Consider the following 22,515-nt stretch of genomic DNA (forward strand, 5'->3'; position numbering starts at 1 on the left):
CGGCATCTGAGCCTTGACTCAACACGCACAAGAGCCTGAATCTTGACCCGCGAGATGCATTCCAAATGGCAGTTTATCAAGCCATTTGGGCCAGAGACTAAGTCCAAGTTGCCAACATGTGCAGTTTCCGGAGAACTTCAAAGCTAGTGCGAAAGGGCGTTAGCCTGCCTCGGGGTGTGGTAACTGGCAATTTAATGCATAGCACTGAAGTATTATGTTTTACTGGCTAGTCAGGTTATTTCAGATTTCAAGGGGATCGAGGACACTCTGAAACAGATGTCTTTACTTGTTGTCGAAGGAAACATGACAGGAAAACTTCAGTGAAGATTCTCAGTGCCATTGACAGCTTAAACACTGAGAAGCTGGTAGGGAAGATCAAGCACTAGGACATGCTATTAATACCTAGCATAGACAGTGTCCATTTTGTAGTTTTAAATCACACTTTAACCCAACTATTCCCTGTGATATTGTATGGAGTATTGTAAACAATGGAATGTATATGCTTCCACTGAATGATTATCAATTGAAGCATATACACTGAATGATTTATCAGTAGATAACTTTATTCCCAGAATTTTAATACTACAATACTTCATTCAGTGTAAATAATTTTTGTCCAACTGATGTTATTAAGAACAAAGGTCCTAATTAGCGGGTTGTTAATACATTTGTCTTGTACCTCAATGACAAGCAAAAGATATATTGGGAACTGCTAAAAGAACTTGGGGGTGATTTGATATGGCTTGGCAAGAAGTTCTTACTTGCAATGTTTAACAAAAGCAGAAACAAATAGGACTCCCTATCTCCACCCTTAAATTAGGTTGCTGAAATGAAGAACCCTTAGGGGAAGCAGGAGTGGATTTTGGAGCTAAAGAACCGTGAGATCTGTTCTAGTCTTGAGAACAAATTCTTGAGCTCAGTAGATGTGCAGAGATCCCCAGCCCTTAATATTAAGGGTACAGAAGCCACACTGTGTAATAATTTTACTTGACTCTGGTTGGTAGATCTCAAGGTTGTAGTAAAATAAAGCAAAGCCATCAAGCCTGATCTGCTCACCCACTTATGCACATTGCCTGCCAATTTTTAAAAGGCTATCTTAGTTAATGACCTCCTAGTACTATTGTTCAGTGTTGCTAATTGTTATAAACTTGAAGAATTAACTAATTAGGAAGAGAACTGTGCCATCTTAAGCTATCTCTTTCTCAGAGCCATTCACCACTTAAAAGTCTACACTGAACAGAAAATGTGTATCTCTACTCAAGCAGGGCCTATAACATGCCAACAATAAGTCTGTTTTAATCCAATAGTCTCCAGATAGTTGATTCTGATTCATTAGGTGGTCATCAGGGCTCTGATGGTGAACTGCCTTACACTGTTTTTCCCTGAACACTGGAGGCCTAGTAAGTGTTAAAGTGCATCTAAGACTAGCCAAAACTGGAGAAAGTATACTGGATTAAGTAGATCCTTGCTCTAAAGGCTGGATTGCGTGCATGTTTGCTTAGTATGTACAAGGAATGTTCCAAGTATATATAAACCAAGGGTGCTGTCAGAGAGAGGACTCCTAATGCTAAAAACTGGAAGGCCCTGTGCAACTTCTTCCTTAAAGGTAAGAAGAAAAAAAGACAAGAAGAAATAGTGGGAGAGCATGGAAGGGCTAGTGGAAGAGCTGGACTCCTTGTACAATTCTGTGAATGAGGCAGTGAGATTGCACCAAAAAACAAAACAAAAAACAAAAATCTTTGTCTAAAAGCACCACAAGTGTGCTAAAGATTTAGGGGAAGGCCTTCTGTGAATCTGTAAAGTTGCCCAGGGCATGATGTAAACAGGAAGGAATTCATTAGCAGAAGCAGCATGTGAATCACTCAGAAAAGCCAATATGCTTTTACATGCACACACAGTTTTATAAGTCACAGCAAGCAGTGTCTCCAGTGTGAGTATGTAGCTTTTCCACTTGTCACCAAAGGGTACAAGTCAGGAAAGGAGAATCCTTTGCATGTCCTCACCTTTAAAAACCATCTATAGCATGCCTCCTATAGTTTCCACTGCTCTAGGAATCAGTTGTTCCTATCTTTTTGTGCAGTGCCAGCACTGGTACCTGATAGCCACAGGTAAGTGCTGGGACCTAGCAGGGCTCAATGTTGATGTCTGCCCTGGGCTGCACGCATTCCACCCTCTGCCTAATGGTAGCTGTGTTGATCAAACAGTACCTTAAAGACTGTCAAAGTTATTACAACATAAGCTTCAGTGGACTGCACCCAACTGAGCAGATGCATAGTGTAAACGTGAGTTAAAAATAAACATACACTAACAGGCTTTGAGAAGGGGGATGATAGCAAACAGAGAGATCAGCGGAAAATGAAACACAAAGTACTGTCAGTGATGATAACCTTGTGTCATAATGAATTTGTTAATTTTTAGAGGCCATAAAACGAGTTTTTCTGAAAAAATGCCCCAACAGCACCTGGTGGCTGAATCTAACCGACATTTGAACTACTGTAGGGTAATACTATGTCAGGTGCCATGTGCGGTATTTAAATAGAAGTTAGATTCAGCTGTCTAGGCTGCTTTGAACACTGCCATGGCCATCATCTAACAGGACTCCATTCTTCTCCTCAACCTCACATGCATTCAGATTTGGCGGTCCCCTGAAAATAACACTGTTCCTAGGGATTTGCGTCTACCAAATCTGAACGACACTTAGGACTGGTCAGCAACTAGTTGCCTTGGAGGGTTGCTTGGAGGAGAAAATGAAAGGTAAGCAGCCATTAACTCAACCTCAACACATTCTACAGGCCAGCCAAGAAATTTGGTTGAGCCACAGACTACTTCTTTGACACCTCGTTTATTGGCTGTAGTTTGGCATGCAACTGAAACGATTACTGGCACTCTCCGCAGGGGGCTGGGGGTTGTTGACAAGTACTGTAAGCCAGCCTTCCTCAACTCAGTGTCTTCTTGATGTGTTGGGCTCCAGCTCTGATCATCCCAATGCAGCACGGACATTGAGCAAGGGTAGGCAAGCTAGTGTCTGCCAGAGGTTTTGAACTGTAATACTTGACCATTAGCTGTACTGGCTGTGGTTTATGGGAGCTGTAGTCCCAAAGCACTGAAAGGCACTAATTTGCCTACCCCCGTCTTCGTCCTACACTTCTGGAGGGCATCAGATTGGGAAACTGTTGCTTTAGACTCACCCTTTTCAGACAGACCCCTTTGAAAAAACGACTGGAATGAGAAGTAATCTGTGGGTCGTCCTTTTTCAAGTGGGCGTGACGCACACTCACCCACTTGAGAGGATGCGGTCCCTTTAAATACGGAAACTTTCTCCTTTACTCGAGACCCCTCACCACACAGGATTGGCTCAGGAGGGCTGTCTCAAGAGCCCGCCTCCTTAGTCGCTCCCCATTGACCACAAACCAATGTCCATCAAAAGACCTTCGCATTGTCATAGGCTTCCAGAACCCTAAACCCCACCTTCATGACCATAAGCTCCGCCCACCCTGAAGTTGCTCCCCCCAACTCGCCTGAGGTTAAAAAACAAGCTCGGTAAAAAACCGAAAAGAGATCCAGACACTTGCAGGTTAGGTAGAACGAGGCGCACGCCAGATACGACGGGCTTACCGATACGCTGCCCCACAGGAGAACTGAACGGGTTGCCCAGGAGAAACTCCATCATCGCCACTGCCACAGCTCAGCAGAGATCAGCTGACACAGTTGCGAGGGCGCATCACGTGACATCCTCGGGCTCGCGGGGCGTGTCCCTGGCTCTTCTCCTCCCCCTCCCTGCTCCCCACCTACGTTTGTGTGTACGTGCGATCTAAGCGCCGCCCCCTTAGAACCGAAGTGAATGGAGCAGGCCGTGGCTGCTGCCCGTCACAGACCCCACCTTGCAGAAGAGCCCGTTGACCTGCGACGGCAGCAGCGATGCATGGCGTCATAGCAGACTACAAAGGACTTGTCAACACAATAGCTGCTGACAAGGGAAGCGACAGCGGAGTCTCTTTCCCAAATTAAAGGGTTCCGAAACTGCAGTCCGCTCTTAAGGAGACCCTTGGCACGTTCCAGATACGCCCCTCGTGAAATGCTCCGCTTCTTTCGCAATAGCCCCCCCATTTTTCCCCTCTTTGTGTGGAGGTGGATTTTTGCAGCGCTTGTAGAGAAGAGATGGAGCGTTTTCTTAGCTGCTTTTCCCCACCCAGACTCGAGGGACGCAGGAGAAAAACAACCTCAGCCCTAGCCAAAACAGTTGCATTTGACTGTTGCAAACTACATGGGAGCCAATCTTAGATAAAGAACAGCATACAAATAGGAGCTGTAAATACAGTAAGCATCTGTGGCCTGGTGCAACCGGAGAGAAAGACATTTTGTTGGGCTGACTCAACAGGGCGAAGGGCAGGTTAATTTGCAAACACATTTTTGACAAGTGATACATTTCACATTTTCTAAGAAGCTTTTAATTTCTTCCAGTCTGATACACAACAAAATTAGTTTGTTGGAACAGAACTTAATGTTTTGAGAGAAACTTTTGGAACTTCCCCAACACAATACAAGCAAAACATTCAAGCATCACACCAGAATAACCTTCAGCTTTTACAAGATAGAGGCAAGCTCTTTGTATTCTACTGTTCAAAACTTTAGGGCTGTTTATTGTCCCCCTGCCTATTTAACTTATAGGCAGAGTACATCATGCAAAAGGCCAGGCTAGATGAATCAGGAAGGAATGCTGTCCATGGGGTCGTGATGCATCAGGCACAACTTCGTGACTAAACAACATCAAAAACACTGTTAGACTATGGAAGGTATCAAGTGCTTCCCAAAAGAGCAACAGGCACTCAGAGCACAGAACTCTGTCTGGAATATAGGATTTGTTTAATCAGCATCTCCCTCTCAGCAACAAGCCCTTAAATGTCAACTTAACCACTGCTTCAGTAATCTCTGTCTCAAGCCAACTATCACGGCTGTGTACCTACCAAAGCAATGGCATTTGCAGTGTTTGCTTGACCAGAAAAGAAATTTCTTTTTGCATAAGCAGTTACTTGGCAGCAAACAGTAAATTCAACTATTCGAATTCAACTGACACAAAAGTCAAATATCGGAATAGGGCAACCTCATCAAGGCACTTTCATCTAAGATTCAGCAATAATTTCATTTACTGTCTCTCAATTTCATTTAACACTGAAAAAGAAAGTGATCCCCACCCCTTCAAGTCTCTCAACCAGGAAGCGGTCTGGAATTTTGAAACATCTGGAAAAAAGCAGGCTTAAGTTTTACAACTACCTCAAATATTTGTGTCAAAATAGCATAAGCAGGTTTCTGGCTGAGGCTGTTGAAATTTTGCAGCATCATGCTTGATTGAGAAAGTGTATATACTTCTATGACATTCATTGCAAAAGTGTTCAGAACATTTAGATATCTAAATATCCTGCTCAGATCTTAGTGTGGCCCACATTTGGGTTATTTGCTATGACTAGCTGCTGAAGGAACATGGAAAGGTGCTGTTACATGCATGTTCTGCTTGTAGGTTCCTTGTGAGTTGGGCATTGTGTGTATAGAACTTGGACTAGACAGATGCTTGGTCTGGTACATCACAGCTTGAATGTTCTAATGACTAATCACCAAGCTTATGAGAGACCTGCACACAAACCCAATTATAATCAGGGCCTTCTGATAGTACTGCAATCTAAATAAAACCTGTTGTAAAATTAAGTGAAAACAAAAGTATGGCTATAGATTTTTGAATAATTCTCACTGAGGCAAGTAATAAGTATCAGACCTGGAAGAAAAATATACTGGGATGTTGTTAGATTGAACACCAAACAAACAAACAAACAAAATTTCTTAATATTAAACATCCTGTAGATAAGTTACTGGGCAAAATACAAAAGTGAAATGAAATAAAGATTCAAGTTTCAAGTTTTTAAAAAAGTTTATCTACATTAGTAAAACATTTATACAATGCAATTTGGAACATATGATAGGATATAACACATGTAAAAATACTAAGAGGGTTTAAGTCCAAAGCTATCCAGTAGTAAATATGACAAATTATAGATTATACAAATGTGTACAAATCTTAAATAGAAGTACATCCGTACCATGGTGTGTTTAAAAACTTCAAGTTTGCAATAGTGCAGATGGTAAAACTGAAGCAGATCTGCTTCTAATGTTAAATCCAAGATCAACATATTGATTGGAATTTAAGTAAAATATTATCACTCCTCTAAAAATAAAGTGTTTTCCCTCCAGTGACAGAAGGTTCCTTCATCCTGCTGGGGCTTCCATGCCAAACTGAGGAGGAAGGTGATTTTTGCCATTACTTCATCCCCATAAGCCACCTGCTCCTGCTTTTCTGAGGGTTCCTAATCACTTTTATCATGGGAGGTAAGAGGGGAGCAGATTGGACTACAAAAGTTGCCTTTGTCCCCATTTCACTGATGAAAGCCCTCACTGAATCAAAGAGCATTCTGACAATGAAGGGACACCACTGGATACAAACAGTAATTGTTGAGATCCAAGAGACTAAACAAGAATTCTCTTCACCTCTTGAATGCTGCTCCATCCAGATAAAAAAGTTTGGACTGATTAGGCTCTGTCGAAACCAAGGCATTAACCACAAGCACATGGGCTTATCTACAGAATAGCACCAACTGAACGAGCCTGTCATCCTTAGGTTCAACTAGGGGGAACTAGTGATAGAAGGGAGAATGTCTTTATCTACATGTATGAGATACGTGGGTGCATGTGTGGGGGTATGGCTTGGAGGAAGTGATGGAAGCAGTTTTCATACACAGAAATACTGCTTTAAACCTCAAATCAGCTTAAGAAATCTGTTAAGTGCTTGGAAAAATCAGTGCACAGAGTTTAGTCCTATAGATAACGTTATCCTGCACTTCTGATACTTCACTATTTCTAAAAGAGGCAAGGAAACTTTGGACAAAATGTAAAGTTTTCCATTTTTGTTTCTATTGATCACCAACAGCACATGCTGGGTGTGCATGGGTTACATTTGAAATATGCAGCCTTTGCTTAGGGCAAAACATGGGTTATACAAGGGTTAAACAAGCCTTGTAAAATCCAGGGTCTGTTTTTGGTTTAAATGATCTGTGGTGTGTCATTTCAATCTGGTTTATGCCTGATACAACAGATGGAAGTTCAGTTACAGTAGGGTATCCAGACGGTAGTAGCTAGCTCATGTTTTCTATACATTGTTGGTAGAAGGATTTTGTTTAATTACAGCTATGTACAGGAATATACAATATAAATTAATCTACCACAAATAAAATATATGAAAATGCAAATACGTGTGTTAAAAAAGCCACAGTTGGGCCTATGGAAGATATCAAGTGCTTCCCAAAAGAGCGACAGGCACTCAGAGCACAGAACTCTGTCTGGAATATAGGATTTGTTTAATCTGCATCTCCCTCTCAGCAACAAGCCCTTAAATGTCAACTTAACCAATGCATCAACGATATATACATCAGCACCATGAGGACTATCAGAATACTGCTGGTGATAAGCTTAATTTATGGAACAAAGAGGATCCAAGCCCCATTTTTTATGGTGACACCATTAATATGTTTACTGGGGGACCACGGTTTAGCTAAAACTAGAAGATGCCTAGATGGGATGTACAGATTCCATAACAGCCCCCTTTCCATCTTTTGCCATGTAAACGGCACAGTCCACAGAGTAGTTAGTCAGTAGAGAAGCAGTGCATAGCTCCCGATGTTTTCTACTCATTCACTTTAAACAGTCCTTTTTCTCTATAACATTTTGAGGACTCATTCACCATGCTCAAATCTGTAGCTAGTCCTCCCATGTACACATGGGACAATTAGTAGAGGGGTCTCCAGATGCTACTGGATCAAAGGCATCAGGACAAACACACTCAGGTATTGTTTTCAATACCACACAATTTGACTCTTCAACCAATAACCTTTTCCATCTAACTGGCTTCCACTGGAGAAGAAAAAAAAACCAATAGCTAAAATATTAGTGGTGTTGTGTCCATGACAATTGCATTCCCACAAGGTGGCTTGACTTCTCCAAGAAAACCTTATTAAGGGTGCAATCCTGTGCATATTTAGAGAAAAGCCCTACTGTGCCTCGCATTCCCCAGCAAGCAATGCTGGGAGTCACAAGGCTTTTTTTTCTGTCACAGGATTACACTCGAATGCCTTTTTTCTTCCATGTTAAGGCTGATGCATCAATTTTTTTCCACTTCTAATTATAATGAAATATTTAGATTAGGGAAAACATTCTCTAATTCTCACAAATGAAGTTCAGAATTTTCCATAAAGTCACATCAAATAGTTACAATTCTATGTTATAGGTCACAGGTAGAAAACTTATGCGGGGACAGTTTAGTGCATATGTACACACACCAGTCATATGGTAGCAGGTCATTTCCCATGATCCTTTTCCTGTCAGAGTCCAGGCATTATGTAGGCAATATTGTCTAGTGTATTTGACTGGAAAGAAAAATACTAAAATTAATATTACACAACAAATGTAATATCTGTAATGTATATTAACATAGAAGAACGAATACATGAGCAAAAAAATACAACACCTAACATAACAAAGGTAGGCAACAGTGTTTTTGCAAGCTGCTTGTTTCCTCTAGAGAGAGACAAGAACCTGCATATCCTTCAGAGGCATCAGGGAATATGTTTATTTGCCCCAGCCTTCTGCAACTGGGATCAAGTCAATAAAAGATGCTGCTGAGAACTGCCCAGAGGGCTTTGGCTGTTGGGTGGTATAGAAATGAAATGAATTAAAAACAAAATGAAATGCATGGCTTTTAGCATGAACATCTAGCACCCTCAGTTTTGCTTCTCAACTGCATACATGTTTCCACAGGAGCGCAATCAAAATCCTTTGGCTGGACTTTGTCGACAGGCCAAAATTTGTGCTTACCACAATTCTGCCTCTCCCTTTCAGTATACCCTTATAAATGACCCCCCCCCCCCAAAGTTGCTCCTATGTTTAATGTGTCTTACTAAGGTAAACATGGCCTAAAACTAAGTTCTACTGATCTTGGTGGAATCTACTTCTGCACAAATGAAAGGTCAAGGGACCATTTTCTCATGCTGAATTAACTTCACGGGGCAACTGAGCCAGTGTGGTGCAGTGGTTAAGAGCGTGGGACTGGGACTCAGACAATCTGGGTTCTACATCTGCTTCGCCATAGAGCCAACTGGGTGACTTTGGGCCAGTCACAGACTCTCAGCCCAACCTTTCTCACATGGTTGTTGCTGTGGGAATTAGATTGATAGGAGGAGGAGAAGAATCTTGTAAGTTGCTTTGAGTTTGGTATAGGAAAAAAGTGGGATATAAATCTAGTAAAAGAATGAAAGAAATGTTTTTGTGGCAGATATGAACAGATAAGCCTTTTTGAAAAACTTTGGATCAGCTGGCAGGTATTGATAAGTTTATATGATTTTCTGTCTTGACTTCTCAATACTATTTGCCAGCTAAGGCTGAATGGCAATATTTGCAATTGCAGCATTTGTTAGCAAGTAGGCTTGTTCCAGAGCCTTATACAGCATCAGAGTCTTAATTGTTATTGACAACACTTGTTGAGGCAAGCCAAGCAAAACAATTCTACAATCTGTGTTTATAAATATCTCTTACTGGAGAATACACAGTATTCTAAGCAGGAATGGAATAGAGAGCTGGATTTCTTCATTTTGCCTTATCAGTGGATCACCATTTTGACTTCTGTGAATCTTAGGCTATGCCTTATTCAAAAAAAATCCTTTGTTTCCTGGCTATTGGTTGCTATGATATTTCTTTAATATGGACCTGTTGCAATAATGTAGTATCTGCCATAAGGGCAGTGAGGAGGAACAGTGTCTTTCCTCCTGTACAAAATATTGTGCTCCGATTATTGGAAAAGAGCAATTATTCCTAAAACAGAATTTTAATAAGAAAGACTCTGAGCTGCATATGAAATACAAACTGAGCATCAACTGCACAATATACCTATTGAATGGAAAGGCCAGGATGACTGTCTCAGGTTCTGAGTCACGAGGTAGCAAAAAAAACTCAAGCCAAATGTTGAACTTTCAAGAAATGCAGCATATCAACTCTAGTGAAAGAAGACACTGATGCGACATATATTATGGGAAAGTAGTACATAAAGAACAAGTGAATGCATGTTGCAACAGTTACAAATCATACCTGAATTAAGAAAGGGGCCCTGGGGAAGCTGTAAGATGTGGCAACAGAAACTGACATTCAAAACATTACCATGGAACTTACCAAGACATGTTTGGGGCAGCCATTTAGTTCAGGTAGCTGGGATGTCAGGCATGCTAAAGGTCCTAGGGCACAGATAATTGAATCCAGGAGTACTGATAAGCTTCCTGATACAGCCACCATCCCCTGGGAAGCAAAGGAGTGGGGTAAAGAACAAGAAAGTTTAGCTAAGCAGTCTCCAAGTCAATGTATTTTCTTTGCCTTAGAAACAGCACATATTCTCTGAAGAGGTGGCCTTCTCTTTACATCCCAGGTCAGTGTTCCCCAAATTAGCTGTAGGAATTTCCAGGATTATGGGAGAAGCAGTCCAAGAAATCTAGAAGGCACCAGGTTAGGGATGACTGGCAAAGGAATTAGGATATTCTACTGTGTAGTTCCCCAAAGTGTCTGAACGGCCACACACTCCTGTTTTGACCCCCATTAGCAGGTAATGTCAATTTAGAAATCTTGCTCCACTGATCCTTCTATTCTCCCTATTGCTTTTTCATTACATACCATTCATTTTTAGATTATAAGCTGCTGGGCAGGAATTGTCTACTTTTATTGATTTGTATGCTCTTCCATTTGGGCTGAGGAATGGGATACAAATACTCTAAATAAATATACAATGCCCATGATTTGAGCAGAATTCTTGCATGTAGGGCAGGGGCGAGCTGCATCCGATGCAGCCTGCTTCTGCACCTCCCACTCTTTCTCTCACCTTTTCTAGTCCATTCTGCAAGCAGTACTGCCCTGCTAGATATGTAGGCAAACTGAAAAGGCAGATTTATCAGAGTGTTGCTGTTCCCCAACCTGGTTGCATTCCAGATATTTTGGCTTTTAACTGCCAGGATTCTTGCTCACTGGCTCGGACTAATGGGAGTTGAAGTCCAAAATACAGCGAGTTGGGGGAAGCTGCTATGGATGCTGCTGCAGGGGAAAGGGGGCACACAACTGGAAATTCCCCTTCTCACACTCAACTGCTCCTGGTTGGAGCAAGAAGTGCAACACAGTGGTGAAAATCCATCTCTTCTCTAATCACCATCCAGCACATTCTCCCACATGCCAGCCATTGCTCTGAATTGCGACGGCGCTGCCTCCCCCCAAATAGTAGGCTGTTGCCTACACTGAGCATAACTGCTTTCTTGGGCAGGTGTATTCAAGAGTACAAAGGATCCTGCTTCCTCTTTGGAAAGCCTTTCATTCTTGTACTTATGCAATAACCTTTCTTCATCGGGGAACTCTGATTATTTATTATTTATTTAAAACTTTTCTAGACCATCATTTACACTAGTGAATCTCATGATGGTTTGCAGCAATTACAATAAAACTATTGCAAGGCACTATCTAAGAGCCCTGCTTGTTCAGCGCTAGAGAGCACCCTGCTTCTCACAGTGGCTAACCAGGTGCCTTTGTGAGGCCCAAGTGCTGGTGGCAAAACCTTCTTCCATAACTTCCTCAGAACCCAGAAGTCTCAAACAACCATCTTGACTGAAAGCCTCAACTCACTCCCTTTTGAAATCATCAAATCTAGTGTCCAGTACCACATCTTGTAGCAAAAGAAAAATCTCTTTTGTTTACTGTACTTTTAAAGTACCCAATAATTAAATTTCGTGAAGCCCCATGCAATGTATTAAAATGTAAGATACAGACATTAAAGCAAATAATAAAACCAGCATATCAGAAAAGAAGTAGCAAAATTAAAGAACTCTGGCACACCAACGAAACCCTGCAACAGAATACAGTTCTTAAAATGCCTGAGACAATTTTAAAAAGTCTTCATGTAGAGCTGAGAAGACCATAACACAGGCCCTAGGTAAACCTTTCTGCACAGTGCTTTCCTCGAAAATGGTGCCACCACAAGAGAGGCCTTCTTCCTTGAAGTCACCTTCTCTTGCCTCATGGGGCCATGGGCACTTGGAGGAGGTCCCCAAATAATCATGGCTGGGTAGACAGATATAGGAGAAGTTCCTTCAGATAATTTGGCTTGAAGCCATTTAGAGATTTTAAGTTAAAACCATTACTTTAAATTGGGCCTGAAAACAGATTGGTAGCCAGTGCAGATGCATAAGTACTAGTATAGTACAATTACATTGGCCATTCATAAATAGCAGTCTAAGCCATCCTCCTTTGGACTTATTAAAATTTCTAGACCTTTCTCAAAGATTGTAACAATCCCAACAAGAGGTTCTCAGAATATGAACAACTCACAAGGCCATCTCACTGTAGGTATAGTGTCACCATTGGTCTATCAGCTGGGGCTGATAAGAGGTGTTCTGAGCCATCAAGGCCCCCTGTGCCTATAGCAATAGTGATGAATCCATAGCTGAACACTAGTTTCCTAACCAAAGAGAATGCATGCAAACTAGGTCATATAAACAAAACCACAGTCAAAAACTAAACTGAACTGAACTGGGAGGAAAAAAAATAAGAGGAAATACGTCGTAGACGCATGCTATTCAGGTACCAAATGCTCCTAGCAGATGACTGTAACATCAATTTCAATGAGCTGTTCTCTCCCAACTACTTCAGAATATAAAAGCTTTTCACTCTTAATGGAGATACTTTTGAACCTATTTGAATAGCTGCCAAAAATCCATTTGAACATTTTAATTTAATATCATTACCAGTAATGCAGGGTTCAGCACAGGCAGCCATTCCAGAATGATGACATAAAGGCTGCGGCTAGTTTGTGTAATAGACTGACAATTTTTATCTTCCTCCAACACAGTTACTGCTAAGCAAGAGCTGGTGTTACACTTATTATGGAATATATTTATTCTGCTTTTTAAAAGGTTCTTATATCTAAATCTTGGTTCAGTTGAAAATCTTGGCATAGGATTAACATCCTTGTTTGAGTTGTTTGAAGTTTTTAAAAGTAAGTTAACTGCAGCCATAAAGGTTATACATTTAATTTTGATGAAGTATTGAACATCTAATAAAGAGCTTTAAGAGCAGGGTGGGCTCTAGCAGCCTTTCCCTATCTGATGTTTTCAATGTGTGTTGAAGTATAATTCCAAGTGTGCCAGGAATTGTAGCCTAACACTTCTAGAGAGTACCAAAGTGAAGAAAGTTGAGTAAAGCCTGCACAAAGTTTAAACGAGTAACTGGAATGACCAGAATCAAGAAAGTGTGCCTGTATTGGAATAGGATATATACACTAATCCTTTAAAAAACTATTTTACTATGTATTAAGGTTTTTAACTATTTTGGTGTAAAGGACAAACATTTAGAATAAAAAAATTCTGGACCCTGGAATTTATTTTGAGGACCAAACCTGAATTGAGTTCCTCCACATAACAATCCAGTCCTGACTACTACAAGCTACAAGTATTCTTCATTTCAGCAGTTTAATTTAGGGTGAGCTGTCATGTTGTTCAACAACCCAGAGCCAGAAATCCTTGCTTAGCTACTGCACATCACCCAGATCTAATGGCAGGCCCAGATTTACCTTTTCCCAGTCCAGCTTCAAAGCAGCAAAAGTGACAGGGGCTGGTGTATGCACCCCACTCTAGTGACACTGGATGTGGTATGCAGCACAAACTTACACAATTCAGGTCATTCCCATTACTCTTTTGAAATCTGAGCATGCCTATAGCACAGCTTTCACCAACTTGGTGCTCTTCAGAAGTGTTGGACTACAATTCCTAGCATGATAGGAGTTATATCTCAGCACACATGGAGGCCATGTCAAGGGAGAAAGCTGCCACAGCAGGTTAAACCCTTTGTTGTTGCTCCATGCCATCAAGTTGTCTCTGGCTTACACTGACCCTCTGACTAAACGGCCTCCAAAGCATCCTCCCCTTGACAGCCCTGATCAACCTTGTTACCTCAAGACTGGCTTCCTTGATGGTACTGACCCATCTCATATTTGGTCTTCCTCTCCTCCTTTGCCTTCAGCTTGCCTCAGCATTATCGTCTTTTCCAATGCGCCTTGCCTTCTCATGATGACTAAGCAAGGTATGCAAAAATTTCACAAGTTGTATTTCACTGCTGACAGCGAAGCTGATTAATTCTTCTGTAGTCATGATTTTTGTTTTCTTCATGTTCAGCTGCAATCCTGGGTTTGCGCCTTCTTTCACTTTCATCAGGAGCTGTTTCAATTCTTTGCCATTTCCTGGCAGTAACATGATATTATATGCGTATCTTAAATTATTGACATATCTTCTGCCAATTTTCACTCCTTCCTCTGATCCTAAGCCAGTTTTCCTCATATGTTCTGGGTAGAGACTGAGCAAACAGGGAGATAAAATATACCCTTGGATGATACCCTTGTCTATAGGAAACCATTCTGCTTCTCCATTTCCTGTCCTAACAGTAGTTTTTTGCCCATGATACAGGTTACGCATCAGGTCAATCAAGTACTAAGGTACACTCATTTCTTTCAGAACCAGTCATAGCTTCTTATGATCCATAAAGCCGTCATTGCTCTAAAGCATACAGATCTTCTTCGGATATTCTTTGGTGTACTCCAGTAGACAACACGTATTCGTGATATGATCTCAAGTGTCTCTTCCTTCTCAGAACCCAGCTTGAATGACACACATTTCTCACTCCATACAGGGTAACATTATTTGTCACAATATGTCAAGCATCGCTTTGCTTGCCTAGGAAATTAGTGCAATGGTCCTATAGTTGCTACACACCTTACATCTCCTTTCTTGGGGACTAGAAAGTATGTGGAATGTTTCCAGTCAGTAGGCCAACATTTTGTTTCCCTTATTTGTTGGCATACTCTTGTTAGGATTCAGTCTCTGCAGCTTGGAATAGTTTTATAGGTACCCTATCTACTCTGGGTGCTTTATTCCTTCCAAGTGCTTTCAGAGGCTTTCACTCCGCTTTCTAATATGAAGGTTCTTCCTCACAGGATTCCTCTTCAAAGAAGTCTCATCTTTTCATTTCTTCTGCATAGTCTTTCCATCTTTATTTTATCCTGGTCAGATAGTATGTTCCTCTGTTGGTCTTTCAACATTCCTAATCTAGGTCTGAATTTTCCTTTGATTTCTTGGATCTTATTGCTTTCATCTACTTTTTTGTACTTGCCGGTGTAAAAGTTGGTTTTTCTCTATGCGATAGCCACTGAAAAGTTGTATTCAGGATTCTGATCCTATTTCTGACACCTTTTATTCCTCCTTTGATTTTAGCAATTGAGTGGGCTTATGTTTTCTTTTTCCTACAGGAATGGTATTTTTGCATTCGTCCTTAATAATGTATCTGGTTTCAGTCCAAAGTTGTTCTGGCTCATTGTCAACTGAATTCAGTAATACAAATCTGTCCTTTATGTGAACTTTACATTCCTCAGGAACATTATTAAATGGTATATGGCCACTATGCTTCTTTTAGTGATATTTTTACTCTGAATTTAGTTCATGAGCACTACTATAATCTGATCACTTGCAGCCTTCACAGAATTCTGTGAGTCTTTTGTGTGCTTTGCTTCTTACTCCAGGCCAAACTCTCCCACAACTGATTCTACTTTTTTCCTAATTGTTGCATTCTATTCCCGATTATCAGCATGTCCTGTTTTAGTGTGCTATCGATTTCTTCTTGGACATCTGTGTAAAATTTTTCAATTTATTCTTCTTCGGCCTCTGTTGTTGGAGCTTAGATTTGAATGATGGCTATGCTGATAAGTTTTCTGAGAGATGACTTGGTTGGACTTTGCACTGTAGCCCGTATTGTCTCAACATTACAGCTGCTCCATTTCTTCTGAGTTTGTCATTTCCAAGGTAAAACAACTTTGTTCTTGACTGAAAATATCCCATTCCACCCAATATCCCATTTAGTTCTCTTACACCAAGTACTGTGATGTTTAATCTTTGCATTTCTTGCTTTACAGATTTATATTTCTCATGGTTCATGTAACACTTGTGTGTGTTGTGCAGCCCTGGAGTTTCACCTCTTAGCATGTCAGCCACTAGACTTTTTTCAGCTTTGAGTCAAAATAGTGACTCAGCTATTTGTGTTTGTCCTTTGCTTTTTCCTAATAGCTGTGAGTTCCTTCTGACCTGGGAGCCTTGTCGTCTGGCACTAGTTCTTGTTTCATTTTGGACTGTTTCATCATAGAGTTCAAAAGGTAAGAATATTCAGCAGTGATCTACCATTGCGTAGGACTGTGCAGAAGGTAGGTTTAATTTGAGCAGCACTGGCATAGTTTATGAAAGGTCCCCTGCCTATGTCTCCTTTGTCTACTGCTGCTGTCCCTCAGGAATTTCTCTGCCCCATCACTATTAGAGATATTCATTCTCTTCTGCTGATGTGATGGTTACTCCTTAAGAGGGGGATGCCTATAGTCTGGTGTTTCAGCTTTGACCATTCTACACTGGGTGACCCTGCTACGAGGCCAGCCTAGTGAGACAGTCTGACTTCCTTGCAACATTGCTCTTGGCTTCTCTGACATGCTCAAACACCCTCACCATGTCAAGGTGTGCACTAGGGGTGGTGGAGGAGGTTTAAAATCCTGCATTAGTCTTACTTAGAACAGACTTGAAGAAATGAATGTGGCTTTAAGCCACAACTAATGAAAAGCTCCATTAAGTTCAATAGGTAAAATCTAAGTAGGACTACTGTTGGCTTGAACAGTGCATCGTGTAAAAATGAAAACCTGAAGATTTTTGGACTTACTTCTGTCTCCTGAAGCCTGTGGCCAATAAGACTTAGAGATTCTCCCAGTAATTGTAGATGTGCAGCTACATCAATGGGATCTGTTTCAGGAACTTTGACTGGCGATGAAGATAATATTACAGTGCTAGATGGAGACTTCTTATGGGGTGAAAGCACACCTGTTAGAGAAGCTGGAAATAAACCACAACACTTTGATGTTTACCTTTCTTTTACAACTTGTACTGTAAATACATATAGGACTGGAGAGGTGGGCATCCATTATATATCTCAACCATGATCTAATGTATCACCTTGAGCAACAAATGTGACAGGTACTAAGTGGAATAAGAGATATCGGGTTGTCACTAATATAACTGCTTTATCCAAATTTCCTCTCTCCTCTTATTCAGGCACATTCCACAAAACAAATGATTTGCATCAATGGCACAATTCACACTGCTGCAGATGAATGTTTTGCTAGCCAATACTATTCAGATAAAGGTCAAATCAGCACGACAGATAATGGGCACATTCACATGTCGCAGCAAGCCACCCTGTGAATAACTCACAGTGGGCTGGCTGTTTGCAGAGCTACCCACAATGTTCCAAACAGATAATTGTCTCTTCTCCCTGTAGCAATTGGGGTTTTTTTTACCCTTTTATTTCTGGAAACAGCTTCTCCAAAATTCCAAGTGAAATAGTAGAGGGACTATGCAGTTCCTCTCCACCCGTTTTTAAAAAGCACAAGCTATTTATTGAAATACTTAATATTAGTTGGTCTTAGCACAAGCATGGAAGAGCTTTCTTGTGGGGGTCTGAAAGAAGTCTTGGCTTGACCAAGCCCTGGATGATGTTTGCTATCAAAGAAGAGAGTGGGCAAACAAGCTTATTTCTTGCTCTGTGCTCTCTTCACAGCTGTCAGAATGTTGAAGCTGTCAGGGGAAAGCAAAGAAGTGTGGGCAAAAGGGCGTGGCAAGTAATTATCCCCTTTGCAACAAGATTATTCAAGTTTGCTTGGCTGCACCTTTTCCAAAATTCTGAGCTTGCAGCAGCTTAGTGTCAGGAAGTACTTAGGCCACAGAACAGGGAAGGGGAATGTGTACCTCTCCAAATATTGCTGGATTGCAATTCCCATCATTCTGTGGCCATTGTGTATGCTGGTGAGAGCTCACAGGAGTTGCAGTACAAAACATTTAAAACACGTGGTGTCTTAGAATCTGAATTTCAAGGTTCACAAGCAACTGAAATAAACTAAACTTGCTCCAGTTTGTCAGTTTTCCATGTGCTTTTATGCACCTTGATTGTACAGATCAATTCTGGTACATTGGAATGTTTTAAAGAAAACACACAGACTCGAAATTGTTGTTGACCCATGTGACACTATAATGGAATATGAAAACCACCTTGGCAGAACCTAAGAACTAGTGGAGTACGGAAGTTACCTTTCAGTTTTGGGGCACCCTCTGATGAGGTTGCTTTCCTCTTCACTGTTGTAGCTTCTGCTTTATTCTGTTTGTGTTGCAAATACTGAGCCTTCTGCTTCCAAACCTGCAGAGAACAGGGAAATAAAACTTGTCTTAAGAATTGTTAGCTATCCAACAACTTGCATGGGACGACTATGCAGCAACATGTTAAGCCAAACAATTGTGCTATGATTGAAACTAACAAATTCATCATCAAGGGTGGCGAGAGGAGTATTCCATACACAAACTAAGCTGTGGGAAAGAATGAATACAGAAATTGTAGTGCAACATCCTCAGGATCAAACCAAGTATCTCCATCTCTCTCTCTATAGATAGACAGACAGACAGTTTTTTAAGATTAGATAATTACCAGCTTATCTTTTTCTGGAAGTTGTTTCCAAACTTCTGCCAGCTTTTTGCTCAGTTCACCAAAATCTAGCAGGAAATTGGAGAGGGAAAACCAGAGATTCAGACTTCCATGAGGAATTTGATCCATGCACATTTTGTGAATAGCAAAAAAAAAAAAAAAAAAAAAAAAAAAACTCACTATATGCATATATGCAAAATGGTTCTCATATAACCATTGCAAAAATATCATAGTGAGGCCTAGATTGAGCTTGCTGGCATCTTTCCAACATGTTGTGTTGTATGCTCTTATGAATGAAAGTTGAAATGGATAGATGAAGAAATTCTATGTTTGATGATCTGTCAGCTTCATGAAAGACTCATAATCTCTTGCAAGTTGGCTTTATGCAGATCTACAATTCTTAAGGTAGTTCCCCATAAAACTTAAGAAGATATTTTTTACTTGTTCCCCATCAGTATTTGGGACATGAGGGCTGCTCCATCACAGCAGTCAGCATTACATCGACATTCCATCATGTAACAAAGGATGGGGAAGGAAATCTGCAGCACCAGTGATGTGTGAAAGGGGAAGAACCATGAAGATGTGGTATGTCACACATTTGAACAATAAGAGAAAGAGGGAGAATTAATTTGCTATGTGAGCATCTATGAGTGCACACTCAGGTACAGCATTTTAAGTAAACACAGGCAGCCAATTAGTTGGAACTGGCTGTAACATACTTAGAACAGGAATCTGCAGTATGCAATTCATGCCATGAATTTGTTCACTGAGGTTACCATACCAAGGTCCTATTGAGAGTGACCTGATTCAGATGACACAACCATCTGCCATAGTTTGTTATAGGTGGGTTGTCATGTTGTGCAAACACAGCTTGAGTGACCCAGGATGGGTTGTTTTTTCCAAGCAATTTCACCTGAGAGCCCTTGGGCTGTTCTAGAGTTGTTGTTATCAATGGTAGGTTGTCATGTTACCAGACTTAAGAGGGCATGACCCACCAAGGATGAACCTGAACAGCCAGTGAGCTGCTTGGCAAGAGTAGCAAAAACACTTTGCCACAGTTGACAAGCGGCTACCAGGTGAGTCCCAGTGACAAACTGCCGAAGTGTCTAAGGAGCCCTTTAGGGCTGCCGAGAGCTTTCCTCTGTACGCCGTGGCCACAAGCAGTCATCCTTGCCGGTAGCTTGACAGGAGACCTTTCAAGATGCTGGTGTGAGACCCTTCAACCAGGAGGGGAGAACAACGTTCCTGGAAGCTGGAGAAGTCTAGTGTTGAGGTGCTGGCAAGGATCCAGGCATCTACTCCTGGCCAAGGTGGCCACTTCTCCGTAGCCAAGCTGATTGGGCACCCTACCTCCTCCCCAGGAGTAGACTTCCCAGGCAGGAGGCAGAAACTGGTAATCAGTTTGGTACTGCTGTTCCATGCTCAAGGAGGAGCAACCTGTCTCCTTCCACCTCCTGCCTACGACCCACTTGGTAATGCTGCTCCATGCTTGAAGTCCAACTACTGTGTAGACTGGGCATCTTGCCTCATGCTCCATGAGAAACAGGAGATGGGGGTGCCCGGCTGGCTCCCCTCTCCTCCCTGTTGTGTTTCAGGGCATGAGTCATGTTTATGCTACAGAGACAAAGTGTTTTTCTTTTTTCATGCCCCTGCTGCTAACAGGGTTCATGCTCCGAAATGCAAAGTGGTCAACTTCCAGCTGCAGCTGAGATAACATGGAGGGGACTGCCCAATACAAGGTGGTAGCAGGCAACCCCCTGCATATCATCCCAGCCAAGGCTGGAAGCTGACCCCATTCTGCTTCAGGACACGAGCCCTGTTTGTGCAATGGGAACTCTGGCTGCTGTGGTGAGCTGAATCAGTTCTCAACTGTGGCTGTCAGAGAGAGGAGACTAGGTCCTCCTTACAATGTCCCCTGGGATCTCATCTGGAGGAACAGAGAAGAATGGGGCAAAGTACCTAGTATGAGCCTAATCGTCTGCTAGACTCATTGTGGGTACTTCACAGAACAATTGACCCACACTGTAGCTTATTGTGTGGACAAGTCATCATGTCATGGCCACGCAGCTATTGCTTTTTGGTATGTATGTATGACCATAACCAGATCAACTGTGGACAAGACATGGCAAACGGGGGGAAAAAAACCGCATTTACAAAGATTTAATTGCAGGTAGAGCCAACCTAAAATCTAAATCATTCTTCACATCTGCTATACAAGTTTCACACTAGTCTGCAAGACAATGCTAACACAGTTCTGAATCAAGGCACAGATACAACTTTGTTGCCAAAAGAAAAAAAATGAAGAAATGGTCAAAAGAAGAAATGACAGCAGTGTGAAAAACCTCATTTATTAGACAGTTCAAAATTACTAGACTGCATTGTGGTGGTGGAAACAGCCAATCCTACTTGTAAGAATTCAGTTTTTACTTTAATTTTGTTGCCCAAAAAACAAGAACTGGGTACACCTGCCGGCCTCCTTTCTGGCATTCCCAGTGTAAATGCCAATATGTCAGTTAGCAAGAAGGGTGTTAACTATTTTTGATTTATGATATAATCTATAATTGCCCAGATCTAAGTGACCTGAGGACTTGGTGGTCTGATAGTCAGACATTTATCAGGTAGGTGGACTGCAGATTTTTTAAAGATAAAATTTTCTTTCTAGTGCACAGGGAACAGTTAACCTGATCTAGAGAGCTTCTGCTATTGGATAGCCTAGAAATGAATAAATAAAAGATTCTTCATGGCCCGGAAGCCATTTAATCAGTGCCATCTGGAACTCTCCAAACAATGCAACTTTCCAAACTTTAAATTTGGAAAGTCAGTACTATTATTCTGACCATGTCCTTTGGACAAGCTTTCTTTATAACTTACCTGGGAGTATGGTACACTGAATGCAATGAGACTTTCTTCTAAGTAGACATGCATGGGATTGCACTGTTAATCTATTTCTATCGGCTTCTTTGTTCAAATGCCTTTTGTTTATTTAGGAGCATTGCCTAAATCTGTCAGAATTGGCATCCATGATTTAACAAAGCAACTGCCTACACTACATGGTTTTGCAGTTAGTTGAAAATGGTGGTGTGCCCAGTCAGGAAGGTGAACTCGGAACCACAGCTGAGACAGATGGGGGTCTTGTCAGAGTTAAATAATTTCCCCCCTACAGTGTGAACATTTGTCTTGGGGCAACCCAAGCCCTGTAATTACTGCAGTACATTTTGTCTGAGGCTGAGGTTTAAACCTGTTTGTTACTACAGTTTAAAATACAGCAACTAGATTCTTAACAGGGGCTAGAAGAATGGCACATGTCTCTCCAATGTTGAAACTACACTTATCTAAGTCCATTTCCAAGCAGAATTCCAAGTGCTGATTTTAACTGTTGAAGCTGTAAGGCTAACATGTTCAATGTGCTTACATGAGAACAAGGATCAGTGAATGCAGTGGCACCTATTTCTGAGCACAGATGGCTAGCATTACACCATAAATGACTTAGGACCTGGCTAAGGTCCTGCTGACTGCCCCTTCCACAGCAGCTTGACTATATATTAAAATCAGTTTTTGAGGTTCATTACTGGATCCCATTGCTGCTGAAATCAATGCAAGATAGCCCTTTCAGTAGTGGGACCCTGGTTTTGGAATTTTCTCATCTGATGCAGAGTCTAACTCTGCTTTGGCTTCCAGTATTTTTTTGTAAATTTCTTCAGCTTTTTAGGTTTGAATTTTTCTCTCCTTTCCTTTCTGGTTATGCTATTTGCTTGTATCATTTTACTATAGCATATATTATTCCTACGGTTTTTAATTCTGTTGAAAGCTACTCACAGAATCCTCTAGAGCAGGGGTCTCAAACTC

The 22,515-nt window shown here is 41.4% G+C and overlaps 2 protein-coding genes across 6 annotated transcripts in view; both read right to left on the reverse strand.

The window, feature by feature from the left end:
* The window catches only part of TOM1 (target of myb1 membrane trafficking protein), a 34,263-nt gene extending 30,503 nt beyond the window's left edge, over positions 1-3,760 (reverse strand). Inside the window, exon 1 of one of the 2 annotated variants that reach the window (XM_044441099.1) lies at positions 3,616-3,760. In XM_044441099.1, the coding sequence (XP_044297034.1) occupies positions 3,616-3,670 (55 nt within the window). In that variant the 5' untranslated portion in view covers positions 3,671-3,760. Of the gene's footprint in view, positions 1-3,188; positions 3,332-3,615 lie in introns of those variants that run through there. The other variant, XM_044441100.1, reaches the window with a different exon arrangement.
* Positions 3,761-5,901: 2,141 nt separating this feature from the next.
* Positions 5,902-22,515, reverse strand: part of HMGXB4 (HMG-box containing 4) — a 24,342-nt gene continuing 7,728 nt past the window's right edge. For 3 of the 4 annotated variants that reach the window (XM_044441135.1, XM_044441132.1, XM_044441133.1), the window contains exons 7-11: positions 18,673-18,737; positions 18,282-18,387; positions 16,861-17,030; positions 10,261-10,383; positions 5,902-8,465 (exon numbers count right to left, since the gene is read on the reverse strand). In XM_044441135.1, coding sequence (XP_044297070.1) covers positions 8,421-8,465; positions 10,261-10,383; positions 16,861-17,030; positions 18,282-18,387; positions 18,673-18,737 — 509 coding nt within the window. In that variant the 3' untranslated portion in view covers positions 5,902-8,420. The remainder of the gene's footprint in view (positions 8,466-10,260; positions 10,384-16,860; positions 17,031-18,281; positions 18,388-18,672; positions 18,738-22,515) is intronic. The other variant, XM_044441134.1, reaches the window with a different exon arrangement.

Source organism: Varanus komodoensis, unplaced genomic scaffold (genome assembly GCF_004798865.1).
Source record: "Varanus komodoensis strain SLA01 unplaced genomic scaffold, ASM479886v1 scaffold39, whole genome shotgun sequence".
Taxonomy (NCBI): Eukaryota; Metazoa; Chordata; class Lepidosauria; order Squamata; family Varanidae; genus Varanus; species Varanus komodoensis.